The 22,934-nt window shown below is 36.7% G+C and overlaps 1 protein-coding gene across 1 annotated transcript in view; it reads left to right on the top strand.

The window, feature by feature from the left end:
• The first annotated feature begins 570 nt into the window (after positions 1-570).
• The window catches only part of LOC150106957 (uncharacterized), an 85,621-nt gene continuing 63,257 nt past the window's right edge, over positions 571-22,934 (top strand). The window contains exons 1-2 of the mRNA XM_090392845.1: positions 571-823; positions 14,559-14,772. Of these exons, the coding sequence (XP_090248971.1) occupies positions 764-823; positions 14,559-14,772 (274 nt within the window). The 5' untranslated portion in view covers positions 571-763. The remainder of the gene's footprint in view (positions 824-14,558; positions 14,773-22,934) is intronic.

Genomic DNA, 22,934 nt, shown 5'->3' with positions numbered 1-22,934 from the left:
TATATTTTCAAAGAGTGAATGAGGGAAGGGAAGAGAGACCAGATGTTATTCTTGATAGTTGTATAATAGTGTGGTGCATGAATTTTTTTTTGCATACGGACTGGTTGGTGAGTGAGGTGTTAGGGCGTAAATATAGAGCCAGTTTAAGGCGAGGTATAATGAACATTATCTCTTAGAATGCATCTTACTATTGCCTCCCTTGATGAGTTTTGACTCCAGGAGGTGTTTATATAATAATAACAATAATAAATAAATAATAAATAATCAGCTAACGTCTTTTCAATCCCTTATAGGGAATAAGCGAGGCCATTTAGCCCTATGTAACTTAATTAATTAATAATGTTAATAATAATAATAATAATAATAATAATAATAATAATTATTATTATTATTATTATTATTATTATTATTATTTACAGAAAGGTGATATTAAGAAATAGAGACCTGTTTTAAGGCGATATTTGGGCTGAAAGAAGCATAATATGAAACATATGAAACGCACAGATATATTTATTATAAGAAGGCATTGTTTCAAGGAAACATAAATCATTACGTTAATAAATAATTTGGTTAAAAAATGGGAGGAACGCGACTAGCGCTTTTTTATATACCATTCATAAAATTTAAAATACATAAAGTGGAATAAAAAATAGCACTGTTAGTAAAGAAAATGAGAGGGATACTATGAACAAATGTTAATTTGGCGTTATGGCGACGTTGTACGAGGTTTATTTCATTGCAGTGTAGGGTGACGGTATTCGCGATGTCTTGGCCTCACTCAAAGCTCCCCACACCTTCCAGTTATATAGCGGACTTAACCGCGGTATGTAAGTAACTAAAGTGTATAACTGTACATTCAATTTTTTTTTTTTTTTTTTTAAACATCAGAGTAATAGGTTCTGTATGTCTGCACAAACGTGTATCGAAACAAATTTAGTTTTTATCGCCCACTTATATATATAACTTAAATGTTTAAGTAAATCGCACGTTTGCTGCTACGAAACTACAATATTCTCGTGGTTTCCTTCCTCATTGTGTCACTTATGAAACATTGCTTGTTTTATATATATATATATATATATAAATCTCGAAACTCCAACATCACGAACTTTGTAGTATAATTCAAAATATATGGGTAGATTTCTTTGTTATTTAACTGAATCTTTTTTTTTTTTTTTAAATATGTCTCAGCCGAGTAAATCTGTTATATGTTAATGTCTTGTCCTTTGAATAATCTTAGATGTTTCCATGTGCCTCTTGAACTGCTTTGGCTATGTGGATGATTTTGTTTGTATAGAGCTGTTTTTCAGGATTAGGATCTATTTCTTAAAAGGCTGCTGTAATTGCTGGAAAGGTAAAGATGTGAGTGGGTGACAGTTCGGTATTGGGTCAGTTGTTGCAGTTTTTATGTTCTCGTATCATCTGTATTGATCTTCATTCCTCTATAATGTCCTGTTCGTAGTCTTGCTATCATAGTGGAAGTCTTTCTGTCAGCATTGATTTCAGGAATTTGATGTTGTATCACTGATTTCAGAGGAATTAGTTTAGCTTTTGCTAGTGTGTAATTAGCATCAGCAAGAGTTATCATGTGAGTTTCTTGGTTATCATGTATCAAGTGACAGACAATCAATATATATATATATAGAGAGAGAGAGAGAAAGAGAGAGAGGCAAAGCTTGAAAGGACTTAAATGAACTTAAAATTTCAAAATTAGCATATCATGCAATTTCTTACCTTTTAGTGTGTATGTATACACACAGTGGCAGGAGATTATGAAAAACTCAGAAAAGAACTTGAAGGAAAAGAAATTACTATGGCATAGGTCACAGTTAAGAAGTATTTCGTGAAGGCAATAACAGACTGTGTACCTAAATCAAACTGTTAAATGGATGAATAGGGAAATTAAGTAGGAATTGCAGAAGAAGAGAAGATTATGGAGAAAATATAAACTTTGAAGATGTGAACAGTTGCATCAAATATATAAAGTGCAGGGAAAAAGAGCGATAAGTATAATGAGAAAGGCAAAATTAGAGTATGAGAGGAGACTAGTGAAACAGGCTAAGAAAAATCCCGGATAAATTTTCTGTTATGCAGCTAGCAAAAGAAAGAATGATCATGGGAAGATAACTCTGTTAGATAGAGATGGCGTAAAAGTGACCATGGAAGAAGTTATTGTGGAATTGTTCAGTGATCATTTTGCTAAGGTTTTTCATAACTGATGGTAATGATACTATTCTAAGAAAACAGGAAGTTGAGGAATCAATGCTTCAACCTAGTTCCTTGAAGGTCAATGAGGTAGAAGTTTATGATTGCTTAAGTCATATTGTTGTGAACAAGGCTATTGGACTAGATGAAATTTCACACGTGTTATGAAAGAATGCGCTAGGGAACTGACACTCTCATTAATTTGATTATTTAATGAGAATCTAGTATTCTCAACAATCTTTAATGAGTGGAAAGAGGGCAAAATTGTTCCATTGCAATAAAGGTGGAAGCAAAATGGATGTTTCAAATTACAGACCAGTTTGCATTTCTGGAGAGGTTGTTTAAGATCTTGTAAAGATTGCTTACGAATAGAATACAAGATTTGGTGGACAGGAAAAAAATTTTGCGTGGGGGGGGGTCAGCATTGGTTTGTTAAAGGAAGGTCTAGTTTTACAAATTTGCTTACATTCTGTAATAAGGTGACTGCTGTTCTGGATAGGCATGATTCATATATAGTGATACTTCTGGATTTTACAAAGGCATTTGACACACTACCACATAATAAACTATATAAGTTTAGGAAAATTGGATTGGAAAATCAGTTGGTTGATTAGATAGTAAACTGGCTTTCTAATTGATATCAAATGGTTGTGTGTGTGTGTGTATGTATATGTGTGTGTGTGTGTGTGTGTATATATATATATATATATATATATATATATATATATATATATATATATATAAGTGCCATGTCTTTTGGGAGGAGAGTTATCATTGGAGTCCAACAGGGTTGTTCTTTTCTGTTCTAGGGCCACTGCTATTCATTTTGCTTGTTAATGATATTGCGAGTGGTCTGCAAGCTGAAATTCAGCTGTTTTCAGATGATGCTAAGCTAGGAAAAGTTATTAGGAATGAAGTAGATGTACTGGTGCTTCAGAGCAATATGAATAAAGTAGCTGTGTGGGCAGACAAGTGGAAATACTAGTATACTAGTAAATGTAAGGTTTTGCATTATGGATCTCAAAAAAGTAAAGCTGCATATCATATTGGAGACGTATTATACAGGAGGTGGAGGAAGTGTGTTATCTTGGATTATTGGTGGATAAAGAATTGAAATTCAAGAGACATATTGCAAAAATAATAAAAACAGCACAAAGGAATGCATTATACTAAGAACACAGACAAAGGGAGATAAGGAGGTGGTCATTCTGCTGTACAAGGCCTTAATTAGACCATATCTGGGCTACTGCGCATCGATTTGGTCACTCATGTGAGAAGCAAGCGATGAAAAATGTTCATAGGTGAATAACAAAAGCAATTTTGGGATTGTGGAATACTGACTATGAAGACAGGTTGAGAGAATGTAGATTATAGATGCTAGTCAATAGGCAGAAGAGGGGCAATATAAATAGATACCGAGGATATTTTTCAAAGGATTGAAGGAGGGGAAGGGATAAAAACAAGAGGTCATTTTTGGAAGTTGTATGACGGTGTAGTGCGGCATGACTTTTTTTGCATGGAGAGTGGTTGGTGAGTGGAATTTATTGCTAGATGTGATGGTGAGTGCACAAACGTGATAAACATTATCTCTGTTAGAATGCATCTTACTATAGCTTCCCTCAATGAATCTTGACTCCAGGCGGTGTTTATTATTATTATCAACACCCGACCTCCATGGAGTCAGAGACTCATCGTGGGAGGTACTCGCTATTGCATACAATGCTCATCCAACTGCTTCTTAAACTGATTCAATGTGCCCACATCCACAACACACTCAGGCAATGCATTCCACTCTCCATGCAAAGAACCTACTTCTCACTCCTTTGCTCACCCCTTCCTTATACAGTTTCCAGTAATGGCCTCTTGTTCTACTTCCCTCTCCAATTTTATGAAAAATCTCTTCCATGTCTACCTGATAACAACCCCTGACCAGTTTATGTCTCAATCATATCCCACCTCTTCCTCCTATTCACGAGACTCTGCAACTTGCATTCCCTCAATCTGTCCTCATACTCCACATTCCAAAGACCACTGACTACATATGTGCATCTTCTCTGTACCCTTTCCAACATATCACCATGAAAACCCGGCGACCAAATCTGTGTGACGTTTTAAAATATTTCCTTTCTTTACTTTTTATTTTTCTGTTTATCTATGTTCTTACTTAAACTTATTCCCCCCCCCTCTTATCTGCGGTTAGTTACACCCCGTGTTGTAAGTCTATCTAATGTAACGGTCCCTGAGCAATCGCACAATGTCAATTAAGAAATTTTGATCTTAATGACTGCACCACTTAATTGACCTTTTTATGTTTGAAAGTCAGGGCAAGAAGATAAAAATAAATTACAATCTTTACATGCAAGTCGTGGCTCATTACTTTATTTTATTCCCACAGGCTCGTTAATATTTTCAGGATAGTGCATTGACTAAGGAATGAGAACCAAGTAATTACAAAACAAAAACATGTTTATTATCAATCTAAAAGGTATGATACAGAGCAGGTATAATAAAAGTTAATTAAACATTAACTTAATCAAAAGCACACACACAAAATTACTTGCTATCTGAGCAACAGAACTTAGTGCTTTCACTATCAGAAAAAACTATTTTTGCCTTGATATAAAAGTGTCTTCTATGACACAACTTAGCTTACAAGCATGCATAAATATTCCAAGGAGGATTACATTAACTTTCTTCCAACACATTCAAAACTTAAATGATACTAATTCAGACACTGTCACGAATTTGACATACTTAACAATACATGTTCTTCCCTTATTTAAATTCAATCTAACCGCCAGTTAATAAGTAACCTCTCTCAATCCTTTACAATTTCGATTTGCATTCATTTATCATACTACAACAAAATAATGGCTTGCTAACAATCTCGAGAGGAAAGTCTGACTTACATTCTGTAATAATACACGTTGCAACTGGAAAGTCTTTTGTCCAGTTGATCCTCAAGAGCTTTCCTTCGTCGGATGTGCTGGGGTTCTGCCATAGCTATCAGGAGCCTAGAGCGAGCTGGCAGTGGAGAAACATCGGGCGGCGGGAAGAACGATCCTCCTGGATTCAGGGAAGGAACCACATAGAACAGTAGGTGAAGAGCCAAGAAAGAGACCAAGGACCAAAAAGCCTAGAACCACGTGCTGCATTGCCTTTTATTCTATTCTCAGTCCTTTGGTCTAAATTCAGAGTATTCCAGGATTAGCCAGAAGCAATGAAAGAACTGACATCATCGCTGGCCACCAGACCTCACGATTTTGGTGGTATTCGGCTTAACTCCTATTAAGCTTTTACAAACAAGTCTAAAGTGCAGGTGCATTCTAACAGTAATTTATTCTTTCATATTAGCACATCTTACTAAGCATATTTTCTTCTTATAAATTCAGACAAAAAAATTGGAAAATCTCTAGCGAAAATTCTCTAAAAAAAATTATTTCTCGCGAGATTTTACAACATCACATTATTCAATGTGATGTCTTCACAACTTGTGCAATGTGGCCCCTGAATTTCAGGTATACTTGGCATCCCATCGTTTCTTACCAAATCACAAAATCCTACACTCACTCAGCAACACTGAACTGACAGCTCTGCCCAGTTTGTATAATAATAATATAATTGAATATCACCTGCTGCCATTTTCATATTTTTGTTTTACATGCTATTATTTATATTGAACTTTATATTATAATTCAAAATATATGCGTGGATTTCTTTATTATTTAACTGAAAATCACATTTTAAGGGGGATGGACATTTCCTCTGCTCTAAAATATGACAAAAAAATAAAAAATAATGTATAATACATACATCAGCAAACAGCCAGTACAAGTGGGATAACAGGAAATTGATATTGTCATGGTAGAGGGAGGTGCTGTGAAGAATAAATTATACATAGAATTCAGCTTGGTTGGATAGCCTTTGGAAAGCGTTATGACACACTCAAATGTAATATCCCAATCTACCTTAAAAAAAATTATTTGACAATTGTATGCTTCCAGTCATCACATATGGAAGTGAAAGGTGGAATTTGTCTAAAAAAAATCTATCAGGTTGAGAATTACATAGAGGAAAATGGAAAGATTGTTTGGCATTACCATTCTAGATGATGGGAATTTCCACTTACCCTAAAATAAATAAATATATTTATTTTATGGCAGGGAGTTTATTTTTCACTTGGTTAGACTATAATAAGTTTAGTTTAATCCTTTATCCAAGTGTGAGCAAACAAAGTTTGCACCTGAAAGTATCTTCAGGACTGGGGCAAGGTAGTGCAACACCAGGCAACTCGTTGCAAAGGTGGAGAAAGCTCTCATCACTCCTATCTCAGTATCTCCCATAATGCAAAGCACATCTCCTTGCAGATATGTGTAATGCTATGCATTAAGGCAAGGGCCACTACCCATACCGGTTTCGACCTTTATTGAGGTCGAAACTGGTGGAATAAAGGTCGAAACCGGTATGGGTAGTGGCCCTTGCCTTAATGCATTACACATATCTGCAAGGAGATGTGCTTTGCATTATGAGAGATACTGAGATAGGAGTGATGAGAGCTTTCTCCACCTTTGCAACAAGTTGCCTAGTGTTGCACTACCTTACCCCAGTCCTGAAGATACTTTCAGGCGCAAACTTTGTTTGCTCACACTTGGATAAAGGATTAAACTAAACTTATTATATTTTATGGCAAGTGGAAATTGTAGGTTGTGGACTCCATGATCAAGTAAGTAGCACAAAGATGTGTTAGTTACTACTGTCAGTTATATTTGATGGTTGCCTTGAAAAACTGCACTGCAGCTAATTCCACTTACAAACTGATAAAACCATGCATACTCACTTGGATTAACTATCTGTGTTATACTGAATTATCTGCTTTGTTGTGTGCGTTATCCTGACAGATGTAACTTATCGGGTGGATAATGTTAGCGTGAAGCCAAAAGCTTGGTTGCTGACAAAATTCGAGTAGGGAATGGCCTGAGGTTATTCCATGGATATTAGGATCTAACATATGCCAATAAACATTCCCTTCATTCTTGCACTACCTTTGCCATCACTGTTCAGTTAACAGTGTTACTGTTTGGCATAATGGGTTTTAATTCATACTACTGTTATTGTGCCATCTCCTTGCTGTCACTGGAACCCAGATTCATTGGACCTGACTGCCTTTTTTTCCACTGTGTCCACTGGCAACATTTTGATACCCACTATATCTACAGCTGCTTGTTAGTAATAGATTTGAATAACATATCAATAACCACACTTATGAGAGGGTGCATAATTTATAGCACCTCACTCTCGTGCTTGGTAAAATATTATTATTATTATTATTAAGGACACCTCCAAGGAGTTCAAGGATTCATGGCAGGAGGGCACTCCACTGTACTACAGTGTATTTTATGAATGATTGGCCATACTGAATGAACTCCTCTCTCTCTCTCTCTGTCTGTCTCTATCAGAAATTTAGATACATTTAATCAATGTGATAATATTATCTTACTTATTGACATTGCTCATTTTGTAAAATAAGAGGTGCCGATGTTCTTTATTTGATATACTAGATTAAATGTGTTAAAAAAATAAAATAAAAAATGTTACACGACAAAACGCTACTGTTCAATTACATACATTCCAAAAAAAAGCACTGTTTACTGGACACCTGAAGTGGTTTTTAAAAGTTTAAAGTTTGGTCTCTAGAGAAAAGTGCATAGGATATTACAGAATCTGGATGTCAATACAGCTGTGAGTTTGGATGGTAATCAGGTTGTGTATTATGAGAATGTGCTATGGAATTGGAAGGCCCTCTGACTAGATTGTTTAATCTGAGTCTCAAGGGAATGGTAGAGGATAAAAATAGTTCCATTGTGTAAAGGTGGTTCCAAGACTGGTGTAGCTAAGTATAAACCAGTTAGCATTTCAGGAGTAGTGGTCAGAGTATTAGAGAATTTGACAATATTCAGAAATGGGTGAATAAGAAATGGGATATTGTATAGGGGTGGGGCATCATGGCTTTGTGAAGGGTAGGTCATACTTCAGTAACTTATTTTCTATAATAGAGTGACAGTTGAGTTGGATAAAGGTAATGGCTACACAATCATACTGTTGGATTTTGTAGGCTGATAGGATACTGCATAGAATCCTGATTTATAAATTACATCAAATGGGTATTGACATGAAGCTGGTGCTGTAAATAAGGAATTGGTTGATGGAGATATACCAGATAGTCTATACAAGAGTACAGTCCTGTAGAAAGCCTGTGATTAGTGGCATGCCACAAGCCCCATATCTGAGCCAATACTATTTAATTTGTTTACTAATGATATAGGAAATTATCTGAAGGTAAATATTCAGTTGTTTGCAGATGCAAAATTAGGTAGAGCAATAGTCAATAAAGATGATTGATACCTTACAGGATAATTTAAATGGACTGGCAGTACGTGCAAAGAAGAATGGATGTCAATTTAATGTGGCAGAAAAAAAGCATAAGTTTATGCATTTGGGAGTGAAAAGATTACCATCTATATAGTCCATAAACTTGACAAAGCCAAGGATTTCAGAGTATTGTTGGATAGGAAGTTGACATTCAGAGGGTATATTACATAAGTGGCTAAAAGAGCTCATAGGATTATCTGGTTATTGAAGAACACCCTGACATGCAGAGATAAGAAAGTTATTATTCCACTTAAGGCCTCATTTGGAGTATTGTGCATAGCTCTAATTGTCTGGATTTCTTGGAGATGTGGATGAGGCAGAGTAGATTCATAGGAGAGTAACTGAATAGTATCCATATATTAGGAGAGATTGAAGATTTGTGGGCTACAGAAGCTGGTTGATCAACAGATGGGAGGGATGGTATGATAGACATAAATTTCTTAGAAAGGGAGTTTATAGGAATGAATGTAGACAAAATATTTCAGTACGTGAATAATGTGAGAAAAACTAGAGGTCATCCATGGAAATTGAGTAAGAGTGTAATTAGTAATGGAGTGACTAATGAGGACAAATTTTTGCTTGGAGAGTACTGAGTGAGTGGAATAGATTGCCAAAGTCGATTGTGTATGTTTTGTTAGTCAAGGCAAAATATGGCAGCTGTTGTATTGATAACGATGATGCTAATTAATGTTTTGTTATAATGGACTGCATGCAGTGAGTCTTCAGACTCCAATGGGATGCCTATGTAATAATATAGTATACAACTTGTGATCTCTTCTTCCTAAATGCATCACCTTGTAATTGGCCACATTAAACTGGCAGCCATTTACTTTTGCCCATACTGCTAGTCTAAGTCATTGTGCAGGATCTCTACATCACCTTCATTTATTATTATTATTATACAATATCCCCATGGAGTCCAAAGACTTGTATTGTGGGAGAACTAAACTATCATGTACACAAAACATATCATGCCTCTCCTTAAACTCATTTGCTATTAGGGAACTCAACTAATTCTGGCTATCCATTCCACTCATACCCCATACTCCATGCAAAAAAACCTAATCTGCACATCCTTACTTACCACCCTCCTACACAACTTCCATGAATGACCCTAGTTTTGACTATTTGTCATATTTTCAAAAATTTCCTTTGCATCAATTTTATAAAATTCCTTTAATATCTTAAAACTTCTATCATGTCCCCTTTTTTCTGCCTATCAACTGAACTTCGTAACTCACATACTTTCAGTCTGACCTCATAGGGAGCATTCTACAGTCCTGTCACCAACTTATTCACTCGTCTCTGAATCTTCTCTAAAAATTCCTGATCCCCAGAAACCCAGGTGACCAAAATTTGTGCCCAGTAGTCAGAATAGCTGAATCATAGCCTTAATGTACTTATTAGTGTGTTTTCAACATCGAAGTAATCCTTGAGCTATTTTATCAACTTTTGCAATATGCCCTCTGAACTTCAACTCTCTTTCCACCATTATCCCAAGTCCTTAGCCTCATCAATTTCCTGCAGTCCAGTACCATCAATATGATACACTGTATACAGCCTTTTCAATCCGAAGAGCATAACATCTTTGCTACATTAAATTGACAATCATTTTCCTTTGCCCACAATGCCAATTTATTTAAATTAGCCTGTAAGATTTTTGCATAATCAGCAAAGAACTGAATATCTCTCCTCTCCCCTTCAATTTTTCCCTATACCATTGAGTAGTAGCCCTTGTACAGAAGGTGACTAGTGCAGTACCCCTAAGGCACTGCACCAATCACCTTCATTCTCTTAGGCTGTGATCCACCATATACTATTCTCTGGGTGTCTGTCAGCCAACCCCTTATCCATGTTACTAGCTTCATATCCATTCCCATTTGCTCCAACTTTTAATAGTTCTCATTTGGTATTCTGTCAAATACCTTTGCAAAGTCTAGCAGTATCATGATGTAGCCATTTTCTTTATCCAATTCTGCAGTCACTTGAATATAAAATAAATAAATGACTAAGACAGGAAGTAGCCTTTATAAAGCCGTGCTGCTCACTATATCGTGTTCCTATCCACCCACTGTTCAATTTTACCTTTAACTGAATTTTCCACTACTTTAACAACCACTCATGAAATATTAATTGGTCTCTAGTTTGCTACCTCTGTCTTGGAGCCACCCTCATGCAATTGAACTATCTTACAGTCTTTCGACTCCCCTGGAACTCTGCCAGAGCTGAGACTAAGATTGAATAACCTCATCAAAGGCAGTGCCAAATCTCTTGCATATTCATGTAGTACACAGGTTAACATGCCATCCAGTCCTGCTGCTGTATTCACATTGATATTTTTCAATATGCTGAACACTGCCTGTTCATCTACCTCGGTTTTGATATACATCTGTCTCATCGGTAACTGTAAAATCTCCACCTGGATGATACACTTTTGCAAAATTATCACTCAGTAAGTCACTTTTCTTCTTATTTACTACATAACAAAAAAACTCTTTGGGGTTTTCTTTGGCCTGCTTAGCTAATTTTCTTTCATAATCTGTGGCCTTTCATACTATACTAGCACCCTTCTTGTGTGCACATTATACTGCTCATGAGTATGGTAATAATCTTTTTCTTGTAATTCTCTGTATAGTTTTTTTTTTTGTGCAGCTTTTGCTTTAACAATCTCTCACCACCTCCCATACACTACTGACATTCTTTTCTTGTAGCTTCTCAAGCTATGGCACTGCTCCAAGATGACACATAAATCAGTCATAATTGTCAGCTTTATAGTTCAATGTAAATCATTTCTTGACAGAGAATTCCACATGTTTGGAAACTGCCCAGAATAAGACTGCACGGTTACTATCCCCAATTGGAAGCAGTGTCTTCCTTGGTTATATCTTCTGATGCTATTACCAGATCTAGCACTCAAACCCCCCCTGAACTCTTTTTATACCACATGACAATCATTTCTCAGTCACTCTAGCTACAGTTTTGTCATATGAAGATGCAACGTAAGCACGCTTTTCACTCCTTACTGGCACTTCATTTCCCACATTACTTTCAACCACTTCTTTCGTCCTCTCATTCACTCACCACTTTCACATTCACCTGAACACTTTCTATCTTTCCTTACATTGTTAATATTTGTCACTTCATTTTTCCACTTTCCACATGACTCACATTTCTTGCACTGACACATGAAACATTTACAATAAACTCTCCATTTTCACTTTTGTACCACAACCCATTAACTGTTGACAGTGACTACTGCAGTGTACAAAATGTTGAACTTGTTCATGCTAAATTTGGCTAATAAGGAAGCCTCGGCTGCCAATTTCCTTGTACGCATCAGTCCCATGTATAAAAATGCTTTTTTAAGTGATCTTGAAAATAAGATATCTAAAATAGCTAGGATATAACCAAAAATAACTAATATTCGCTAAAATAAAAGACTTAGTTGTAAAATATGTGTAACACTGGTCATGTTCTACCAATTGACTATTGTTCTTCCCAGTTTTGCAACATCAGCAAACAACTGAATATCTTCCATCAAATAATTTTCAAACTGAACTATAGAGGACCGAGTACTGAGCCTTCGGTACACCACTGGTACCCTACCTTCTCCTAGACTCAACTCTTCCATCAACCACTCTGATAGTCACCATCTAATCCAAATCACCAGATTCATATCCATCCCCATTTGCTCCAAATTTATGCAAAATAGTTCTATGTGGAATCTTGTCAAATGCAAAAGCATTTGACAAAGTCTTGCAGTATTACCGAGTAACATTTTCCTTATCCAATTCCATTGTCATTTTATTATAAAAGTAAGCAAATTACTAAGGCAAAACCATGTTGCTCTGTATAAAAGTATCATATTTCTATTCACCCTATCTTTCATTAATTTCTCCATTACCTTAACCACCACTCCTGAGATGCTGATTGCCTTTAATTTGCTTCTTTTTTTTTTTTTTTTTTCTTCTTCTTCTCTTGGAACCACCTTTATGCAGAATGACTGTTTTCCCCTCTTTCCACTCCATTGGTACCTTCCCTGTACAGAGGTCCTAGCTCATCCTCATAATGCTTGGGCTGATTGCCATCTTAACACATGGCCATGTTCAGTTTTTGCAATATTCTTTGTGCCCTCATTTCTTCAGTCTTTCCTACCATCTGTCAATGTCACATCTAGTATTGCAATATCACCTAGATGCTACACTTTGCAGAATGATCATCCAGGAGTTCAGCTGTTTAGTTTGCTTCTGTTATCTACTCCACCATCAGTATTTTTTAAAGTCATCATTCCTCCTTTCACTTGTCACTCTTTAGGACTTCTTTCAGCCTCATCAACTAGCTTTCTCTTATTCTTAGCTTTGGCTTTCCTTACCATGTAGATCACCCATCGTGTCTATACCTTGTAATGCTTGTGGGCATGCTGATCACCTGTTCCTTTATATTCCTTTCACAACATTTTCTTCAACCCCTGCTTAATGATGGTATTCATTCACCTAATTCCTGCCTGATTTATCCTTCTAACTTTGGATATACAGTCTGGTATTGCTTTCTTCGAACACTCCTTGATCACCTCCCATGCACTACGAACATCTCTCCCCTACAAATTCTTATGCCATGGTACTGCCAAAAGCTGACTTCTCAGCTTGTCATAATCACCTGCTTTGTAATTCCACATATAACTCACTTCTTAACAGAAAATTCTTCATATCTGGCAGTTTTCCATGTCAAGACTATATGATCACTTTCCCCAAGCAGAGGCTGTATAGTTTGATTGATTACTGTTATGTTCTTTAATTCTCTTTCTCAGATCCAGCATTCTCAAACCTGATGCCCTCTCTATTATTTGCTGTCTCAGGTAATTATCAATCAGCTACTGTATAAATTTCATTTCTCTCCCTCCCTGTGACCATTCCTTCCCCCAGTCTGACTCTATAGTTGAAATCTCCTATAATAATTATTCATCCTGCACTCATGCTAATTTGCCACTGCATTTTACTACGTTCTTCCTTATATCCCCTAGATTATAACAGGCAACCAATTATATATTTCATTTTGATTTACTTTTACTCTTTTTGGCTTCAATTTTTCTGTTATTATTAGCAAACCCCTCTTGCCCTCCTATTTGTTGTGTCCTCTTTAAAGAAACTATATTCCTTGCATTCTATTCCTCTGACTATATCATCCTGAGTCAATCAAGTCTCACTAATGCCAAAAACTCCTTGCCCTTATTCCAGAAACTTCTAGCATTAGTATATATAAACTGTAATATGCTTTTTATCTCACAGCTACTCTTACATCTTATGTTGCTTAACCCTAAAGTTATGAAACTGGGGAGCTTCATTCAGCATCATGTGATCATTCTCCCCACTTATTAACCTTTAGGTTGCCTCGACATTTGCTCACTTGCATCCCTCTCCCTCCCAAACATTCCAGTTTCCCTGACTATGATCTACAATGATATAAATATTCTCTGAATCACATTTTCACAAGATTCCTGACCCCATATTCATTCAAATGCAAGCCATCCACCTTATAAATCCTTCCATCAAACTCACTCTACACATTCGCAAACTCTACACTGTACACTGATTCGTTCATGATCATACCTCAGTGCCAGCTCACCTCCAGCTGTTTGAATTAATTGGATAATTTGACTACAATTTTTATTTCTCTCTTCTTTATCTAATCTATCAGATAATCTAACCTGTTGTAATCTATCAGATAATCATTATTTCAAGTTATCTTTCATCATCTTTCCTTCTTACAGTTTGTACATTATGAAAAATTCTCACTTTTAATATTTATTCTGAATTGCTCTCCTAAGGTAGTATGTTTAATTGTTTAGTCATAAATATATTCTTCTCTCATAGACAGCTTATCAGAATCCTTACTTTTTCTAAATGCAATATTAATTTTTTTTTCAGCCTGTTGAAACCAGTTATTATAAAAAATTGGTAACTACAAAAGGATATACATTTGATATTCAATCAGGAGATTTGCTGCCACTTCCTACACAGGATTTCATCTTAGCAGAGCATTTCTTTCATATCCAAGGGCATGTTGCTATCATTAATCAGTCATTTCCTCCAGTGAGGCCTGCACTTTGTACATGTGTTTTGAGAAGGCACATAAATACAGGTAAATGTGGTTTCATAAAATTCATAACTACATTTAATATTGAAGTACAGTTAAGTTGTGTAATCTAATATTAATTTACAGCCAGTCACAAATGTTGGGTGAGGGAACAAATGTATTATAATCACCTTTATATAACATTTTGCAATAGACACCAAAAAAAAAAAAAAATTATTGTTAAAAATTACTAACACTTTTTTCAAGCATAAGATTGCCATAAATTCACTTGGTAAACAAGAATCCTAAAAAATAATAGACTATATAGCAGCTAATGTGATACTAGATAGCCAGATATTTTAGAAGTGCAGAAATAGAATCTGATCATTATCTCTTATAAGAAAAGTTAACAATACCCCAAGATGGTTTAAAATTATCAAATCAGTGCTAAGAGAAATCTCCAGGAATATTTTAGAGTTCAATTCGTGGATGATCAAAGTATTGACTACCTTTATTTGCATAGAATAAATGGAAAATTGGAGCAAATAAAAGAAAATGATGATATAGAGATACAATGGAATAATTTCTTCTTCCCTTCATGTATTAGGCCTAGTGGCCTGTTATGGGCTATCCTTAGCCCTTCTAAGCCATACCTGTCCCGAGGATAAGGTGGCTAGTCTATACCTCCCATTGTGTCCTACGTCTGTAGATGCGTGTGTTCATGGGTCAGTTTGCCTGCTTGTGGAAGGAAAAACCCTGCAGTCCACACCCAAGACCTGCTAACTTGGCTATGTCTGAGAAAGACCCTTAAGCTCCTCACGTTAGCAACGGGAATCAAACCCATGACACTCCTTTCCCAGGCATATGGTTGCAAAGTGCATAGCCACTAGGTTAACCACGTGGACTGGAATAATTTAAAAAATATATTAATAAATACAGCAACAGAATGCCTCAGAACAAAAAGTAAATTGAAGAGGAGAAAGGGAATAAGAAACTGGGATGAAAACATTGAAGCGATAATCAAAGATAAGAAAGAAGCATATAAACAATGGATAAACACAATCACTAGAAGCAAAAATTAATTATAAATACAAAAGAGCAATAGCAAAAAAAAAAAAAAAAGAATAGAGAAACATGGGATAACTTTACAGTAAAATTGGAAAGAGAACTTACAGTGAAGAAACCAAACACATACAGAATTCTAAGCAATATGAATTAGGAGGTAAAAGAAAATGAAACTTGAAATATTCAAAGAGAAAACCTGGCTGAACTTCTTCCAAAACTTATTGCAAGATAGTAATGAATCTAAAACTGACATAATGCTTACTGTAAACTATACAGTGGAAGAAATAACATTACAAGAAATCCAGCAAGCAATACAGCAAAGCAAATCACCTTTGCTGGCAAAGGTTGGTCGATTGGTAGAGCCTCTGCTACTAATGGCTCAGTTAAGTAAGTTCAAGCGCAGTTAGTAATTGAAAGGGGACCAATCGTTCGATGCTGTTGGCACACTCTCCCTCAATGAGTCTTTGGACTCCCTGGAGGTGTCTAATAATAATAATAATAAATCAGCGAAATTCTCTGGAGTTGGAAAAAATATAGAACTTGTCAAATATGCAGGCATCCTACTCATCACATGATTTTAAAATTATTTAACAATATCTAGCAGCAAGGAAAAATCCCAGAAAGTTGGAATAAGGCAGTTCTAAATGGTCCATGTTTTCATCACCTGGTAAAATACCACCACCTTGCTTATTATTCTTGCTCTAGTTTGTTCACTAGAGCAAGAGTTCCGGTTTCTGTCCCCCTGACTCTTCATACATGCAACGAGAGTGATACCCTCAAGGACATACCAATCTAAGTGTAGGGTGGCCCAAACCCTCCCCCATTCAAGGATTCAGCAGTAAAACAGTTCTGCAAGCTGGCCACTGGTTAGTACATGGGACGACCGAACCAGGTATTAATGAACCTGGAGGCTTCCTGATCATCTAGCAAAAAATCCTGTAACCACGTATTTTATTAGTTTATGACTGGAGGTAGACCAAATACTGTGGCTGCAGGGAGAACTGTTGATGCCACCAGTACCATCGACAGGGTGTAGCATAGAAGCAGCCTGCCTCACAGCGCTGCTTAATAAGGGTTCTCCTACAGCAACAAGATATTTTACATCTGATGTAGATGCAATAGATTTATTTTAAGAATTAAAAAATTCTCTCAAAAATAATACAAGAGAAAAGTGGTCCCCACCAAATTTTATGATATATATAATGAAGTAGCTGAAGTAATGCAGAAGTCATATATATAACTTCTGCATTACTTCAACCTTGGTATTTCTCCTTGGTCTGGCTTCCACTGAAGAGACTTCAATAAAGGTCAAAACCGGTCTGGGGTGACCCTTCCCATTATGCATTGCATTATACATGCCTGAAAAGGGGTGTGCTTTGCATTACGGGATACATACTAAGGCAAGTGATATGAAGTCATTAGTTTCTATATAAAAGTAGCTCAGACATGAATATATTTCACATGCCAAATTTTGCTTTGCTTACTGCTTACTTGGAAAAAGGATTAAAACCAAGTATAAAATTTCTTGGTTTTATATATAAAACCAAAATCTTGTAGAAATTTATCCCAACGTAACCACCATCCTAAGGATATTGTTAACAATTCCTGTTAGCAAGTGCAGAAAGAAATTTCTCCAAGTTAAACTGATTAAAAATTATTTGCGAATAAGGCAGTTCTAAATGGTCCATGTTTTCATCACCTGGTAAAATACCACCACCTTGCTTATTATTCTTGCTCTAGTTTGTTCACAGTGACCCAAGAAAGATTGGTTGGCCTAGCAACTATATCGATGGAGGCAGACATAGCTTATAATTTAAATTTAGAAGAGCTTAAAAACAGTTTTATTGTGCGATATCCATATAGGGCAAATATTTAATTAATATTATTATATAATTGTTTTGCATTAATATTTCTCTTGTGATAAAAACTAAACAGCAATTGGATAGCAGTTGGAGATTTTCTTATATTTTGGTCTTATAATCCATCAGGAGCAATATTTAATTGTTTGCCTCAGAGCGCGAGCTAATCCAACGATGGCCCTGGATGCCGCTTATGGACAGGAGACAGGCTCTCCTATGTGGGGGTGGTATGTTTGTGAGTCTGTCACCTCTCACCGCATGCTCCGCTTCTTTTTTTATCTCTTCCTCACCAAACACAATGAACCACAACCAAAAGAAATATGTTTTTACTGCAAATCTCAAAAATTCTCCCACACAAAATAGTTTAAAAAACCCACAAAAAACATCAAAAATTCAACGAAGAAAAATCATAAAAGGCAGCAGAAATCTAACCAAACAACTCACCAACACTAATTCTTACTGGAAAAAAAAAGTATCATTTTAATGGCTAATATAGCCTACATTCATTTAGGAGGGTCCCCTTTTTTTTACTATGTCATGAGCTCTTTACCCAAAAATTTAGGGCATTACTGTGAAGTGTCACAAAACTAATATATGAAGAATAAAAAATATAGGAGAAATTTTGGACATACCTTTTTGGATGTTGTTTTCTGTCTCCTTATTACGGCGATGTGCCTTCATATGCTGTTAAAGGAAGGGGGGTTGTGGGAAGTGGGGGTAAAGCAATGTGGGGAAATTATTTGAAAAAACCTGGGTTTTTGATATATGTATAATACTATTATTATTAAGGGGAGGTGATGAGAAAAGGATTTGAAGATAGAGAATTTTTTTTTTTTTTTTTTTTTGAGGGGTGTATTTATGGGAAAAAGTCAGGGGTGGGAGACTCCCACATGAAGGCACATTGCCAGAATGAGGAGACAGAAAACAACATCCAAAAAAAGGTCATCATCAAATTCCTGCCATGTACCCTCAAAGGGTGTACAGGATATGATAGTACTACATGAAAAATTTACATCATTACTAACTTCCTATCTACAATTTTCCTCCAAATCAGTCTGTTACTTGTCAAGACGCCAACATTATCAGATCTTATATTTCTATTGTCTAAGGCACTTTGTACAGTATCAATCCACCTATATCTTGGTTTTCCTGTGGGTCGTTTTCCTGCCAACATGGCAGAGAACACTTGTTTTGCTAATCTTTCCTTGCCCATTCTGTTTAAGTGACCATACCACCTGAGATTAGCTCTGCTAATGCATTCCAGGATGCTGACAATGTCAAGTTCTTTTCTAATATCTTTATTTTTAATATGATATTGCCATTGATGCCATCTGTTCGCTCCTTTAATCTTTCTCAGGACTCATATCTGCAGTCTCTAGTCTTTGATTGAGTGCGTTACTTCTGACCCAGCTCTCAAGGCTTGCAACTGAATCTCCAAAGTTTGGTTTCTGTTCTCAAACTCTTTCATTTTTTCTTCAATAATCTTTGTGTATTTTAGTCTACAGTTCACATCTGAGAGTTATTCAGCTTTTCTTCACTTTAAAACTTTCTTACATCTTATTCTTTTCAATATGAAATTCAAATTTTATCCTGCTCAAGACTAAATAGTGATCACTTCCAATTTCAAATCCTCTGTACACTCTGGTGTCCTGCACCAGGGAGAAAACATCACTATCAACAATAGCATAGTCAATCAGACTTTTCTTATTCCTTTCCTCTTCTCTCTATGTGAATTTGTGCAAATTTTTATGTTAGAACATGGTGTTAGTAATAAGCAATCCATCAGCAGAAATCCAACAGGTATTTGCTATTATTATTAGCTTTGTTCTTTTCTCCAAATTTTCCCAAAAGTATGTCTGACAATCATTTCCTACTCTGCTATTTAGATCCTCAACAAGGACCAACTTTTTCTTTTTCATTGTGTCAATGTTTTCTCTAAAGCCTCAAAAAATTCCTCCACTCCTACCTTAGTAGAACCTTCTGTGGGACCCTAGGCACAAATGCCTCATTGTCCAGTTCCCCATTCTCGTATTTGCCCACATCACTCTACTTGAGACTGCCTGCCATTCAAGAAGATTAGCCTCGTATTTAGTGTTGACTTTTTTGGGAGCCATAGTATTCAAGGAAAAGGAGTAGCCATATTATTATTATTAATTATGTAACACCTCCAGGGAGTCCAAAGACTCATCAAGGGAGAGTGTGCCAACATAATGAATAATAATACTATGGCTACTCCTTTTCCTTGATTGTCATTGCCTGAATATAACATTTTGTATTTATTACTCAGAAAGATTTCGCCAGTTTTTGTATTTTTTGTTTCAGTCATCCGTATTATGCTGATCTGGTACTTATCTAATTCCTCAGCTAGCTCCATTTCTTTGCCATTCAGGCTTCTTATGTTGATAGTACCGATCTTTAACTCTGTAATGCTGAAGAATTTTGGGTAAAGAGCCAATGACATAGTAAAAAAAGGGGCACTCCTAAACGAAAGTAGGCTATATTAGCCATTAAAATAATAGTTTATTTTTAGAGGAGTAACATGCGAATTTTCCCAAAAATAATACCTATAAAAAAAAAAGTTTCTGCATCCACTTCACTAACATTCCTGGGCTAAATAGCAATGTAAACAATGTGTACTACCACCTGCAGTCATCTCTAAACCAGAACTATTATTCCTTTGAGAACCCCAACTGGCAACCACAAAACCAATGTACATCTCAACTGCTCAAACTACACATTACACAGCTCTTTCCGCCACAGGGGAGACACGTACATTCATGAGAACTGACATACCATGCCAGAGACTGCAATCCCCGCTATTTGATCTGCTTGGCTCAAAATTTCTCTACCATATCAACTTGCCTTTTTCATATCTTCCCTCTATCACTCTCCAAACTCCATCAACCACTCTGACCTATTCAACTTTCTCTCTCTCTAAAGCTTGACTTTCTGCAGTCTTAAGTATCCCGATACTGACATCATCCTTCTTGAGGTATTCGTTGCCCACAGCTGATATTTTCTCCCCTTCTCCAATTTCACCAATCTAGCATATAGGGATGCTGAGGTGTTTGCTATCAGCAATACTTATCTTGGATCATCAATCTTCCCCCTGGAATAAGAGACAACTCCCTCCAGTCTGCCAACACGCTTCACCTCTTACCAACTAGTTCTCTTCCCAGGTATACTGTGATTGTTGGTTTTCCTCTTGGAAACTCAGACCACAACCTCATACAAGTCTTTGTTGCTATAGAACAACCTATACACACACCAGTTCAGTCACATGTCCTTTGGCACAACAAGGGTGTGAACCGGGAGGACCTCTGTAACTTCTAATCCTCCTTCCCATAGTCCAGACACCTACTTACGCTGAATAACAGAACTCATCCTCACAGGAATGAACGCTTTCATCCAAACTCTCAGCCGCCATCCAAGCCATGGTTCTCAAAAAAGTGTGCCAATGCTGTAAAACAAAAAACCACTGCTTACCACAATTGGCTGAAGACCAAAACTCCAGGTGCCCTCTCTACCTATACTGCAGCCTGCAACAGTTGTAAAAGAAACATCATTAATTCGGAACTTTGAAAGGGCCAAATGTTGCAAACTCTCCTCCTGTCCAAATGGCAGTCACTCTTTCTGATCCCTTGCCAAGGCCATTGGGTGAAACTTTTGTCCACCCAGGTTTCCACCACTGTCACATCCAGATCGTACTTTAGTCACCTCACCAAAATACAAGGCCAACTTTTTTGCATCGCTCTTCTCTTCCAATTCCTGCATTGATGACCTTGGCAAAGTTCCTCCACTCAACAAAGAATAGCTCCCTTCATGTCTACCATGGTCTTTTGACAAAAAGAAATGAAAATAATCGTTTACAACCTGAACACAAACAAGGCATCTGCATCTATTGTTAAAATTTATGCACCCAGAACTAATGCCTATCCTGTATCGCTTCTTCAGTCTATCTTATTCAACTGGCATCTATTCAATGGAAGCAGGTCCACATCTCCGGTACATCCTAAAGAAAGGTGATAAAAGTCAATCAACAAACTATCATCCAATTTCTCTCACTTGTGTTCTCTCAAAAATTATGGAGAAGATCATCAACAAACCAACTCTTGAACCATTTAGAGACATACCAACTAATCCAGCAGTATGGATTCTGCCATATTCGATCTACAGCTAATCTTGCTTTCACCACCTAAATATGAACTCAAGCCATGGTGAAATTTGGAGAAAGTCATGTGGTTGCATTTCAAAGGCATTTGATCTGGTTTGCCACAGGAGCCTACTCACCAAACTGCCATCCTATAGTTTGCCTTCCTCACTCTGCAACTGGATCACCAACTTTCTCACTGGTCACTCACTGTGTCATGGTGGATGGCTTACTCTCCTCAGATTTCCCCACCAATTCAGGTGTTCTGTTCTTCACCCACTCTCTTCCTCTTATATATGTCTGACTTCCAATCTTATCCAAGCTTTGCTGATGATAGTACATTCCATTCCTCCTTTTCATTTGAGAAACCTGTTAGTGCTCAAATATTAGAATCCTCAAGATTACCACGACCAGGGACCCAAACTCAGATCTTCTAGCTATATCCCAGTGGGAAAAGGACAACCTTGTAAACTTCAGTGCCAACAAAACTCAGTTCTGTCTGATCTGTCACAAGAAAGAGATCACATCCCTTCCCCTTACCTGCAATAATACTGAGATATCCAGACACAATCAGATTTCTCTTCTTGGACTCACATGCACCTCTGATCTTTCCTAGCACAACCATATTTCAACTATAGCTTCTGCAGCTGCATTAAACTTGGCTTACTTTTTCGCACAAGATACTTTACAACATCACAGCTACTAATTCTATATAAAGCCCAAATCTGCCCAACTGTAGAATATTGCTCCCATATATTAGGTGGTGCAATAAATCCTCTCTAAATGCTCGATTCTATCCAGAAGAGGGCAATCTGGCTAATTAATGATCCCTCCCACAGACTCGCTTCAATCTCCCTCTCATAGACATTCAGTTTCTGCCTTTTGCCTCTTCTACAGATACTTTTATGGACAGTGCTATGCTGAATTGGCTGCTATTATTCCTCTACTCTCCTCCAAAATCATTAAAATAAGAGCCACTGCTAACCAACACCCTTTGACAGTCCATCTTAAAACTCACCAAACCAACTTCACTGCCTCCTCTTTTATTCCATCTACTTCTGTCCTTTGGAACAGCCTTTCCCAAAGATTACAACCCTCAGCTGTTCATGCAAAATGTGAACAGACTCTTCCTTTCTTCTTATTCCTCTTGCCCA

Source organism: Typopeltis vanoorti, chromosome 5 (assembly GCF_054136105.1).
Source record: "Typopeltis vanoorti isolate ZY-2024b chromosome 5, IOZ_Tvanoo_1.0, whole genome shotgun sequence".
Taxonomy (NCBI): Eukaryota; Metazoa; Arthropoda; class Arachnida; order Uropygi; family Thelyphonidae; genus Typopeltis; species Typopeltis vanoorti.
This window is presented reverse-complemented; position numbering and strand designations above follow the sequence as displayed.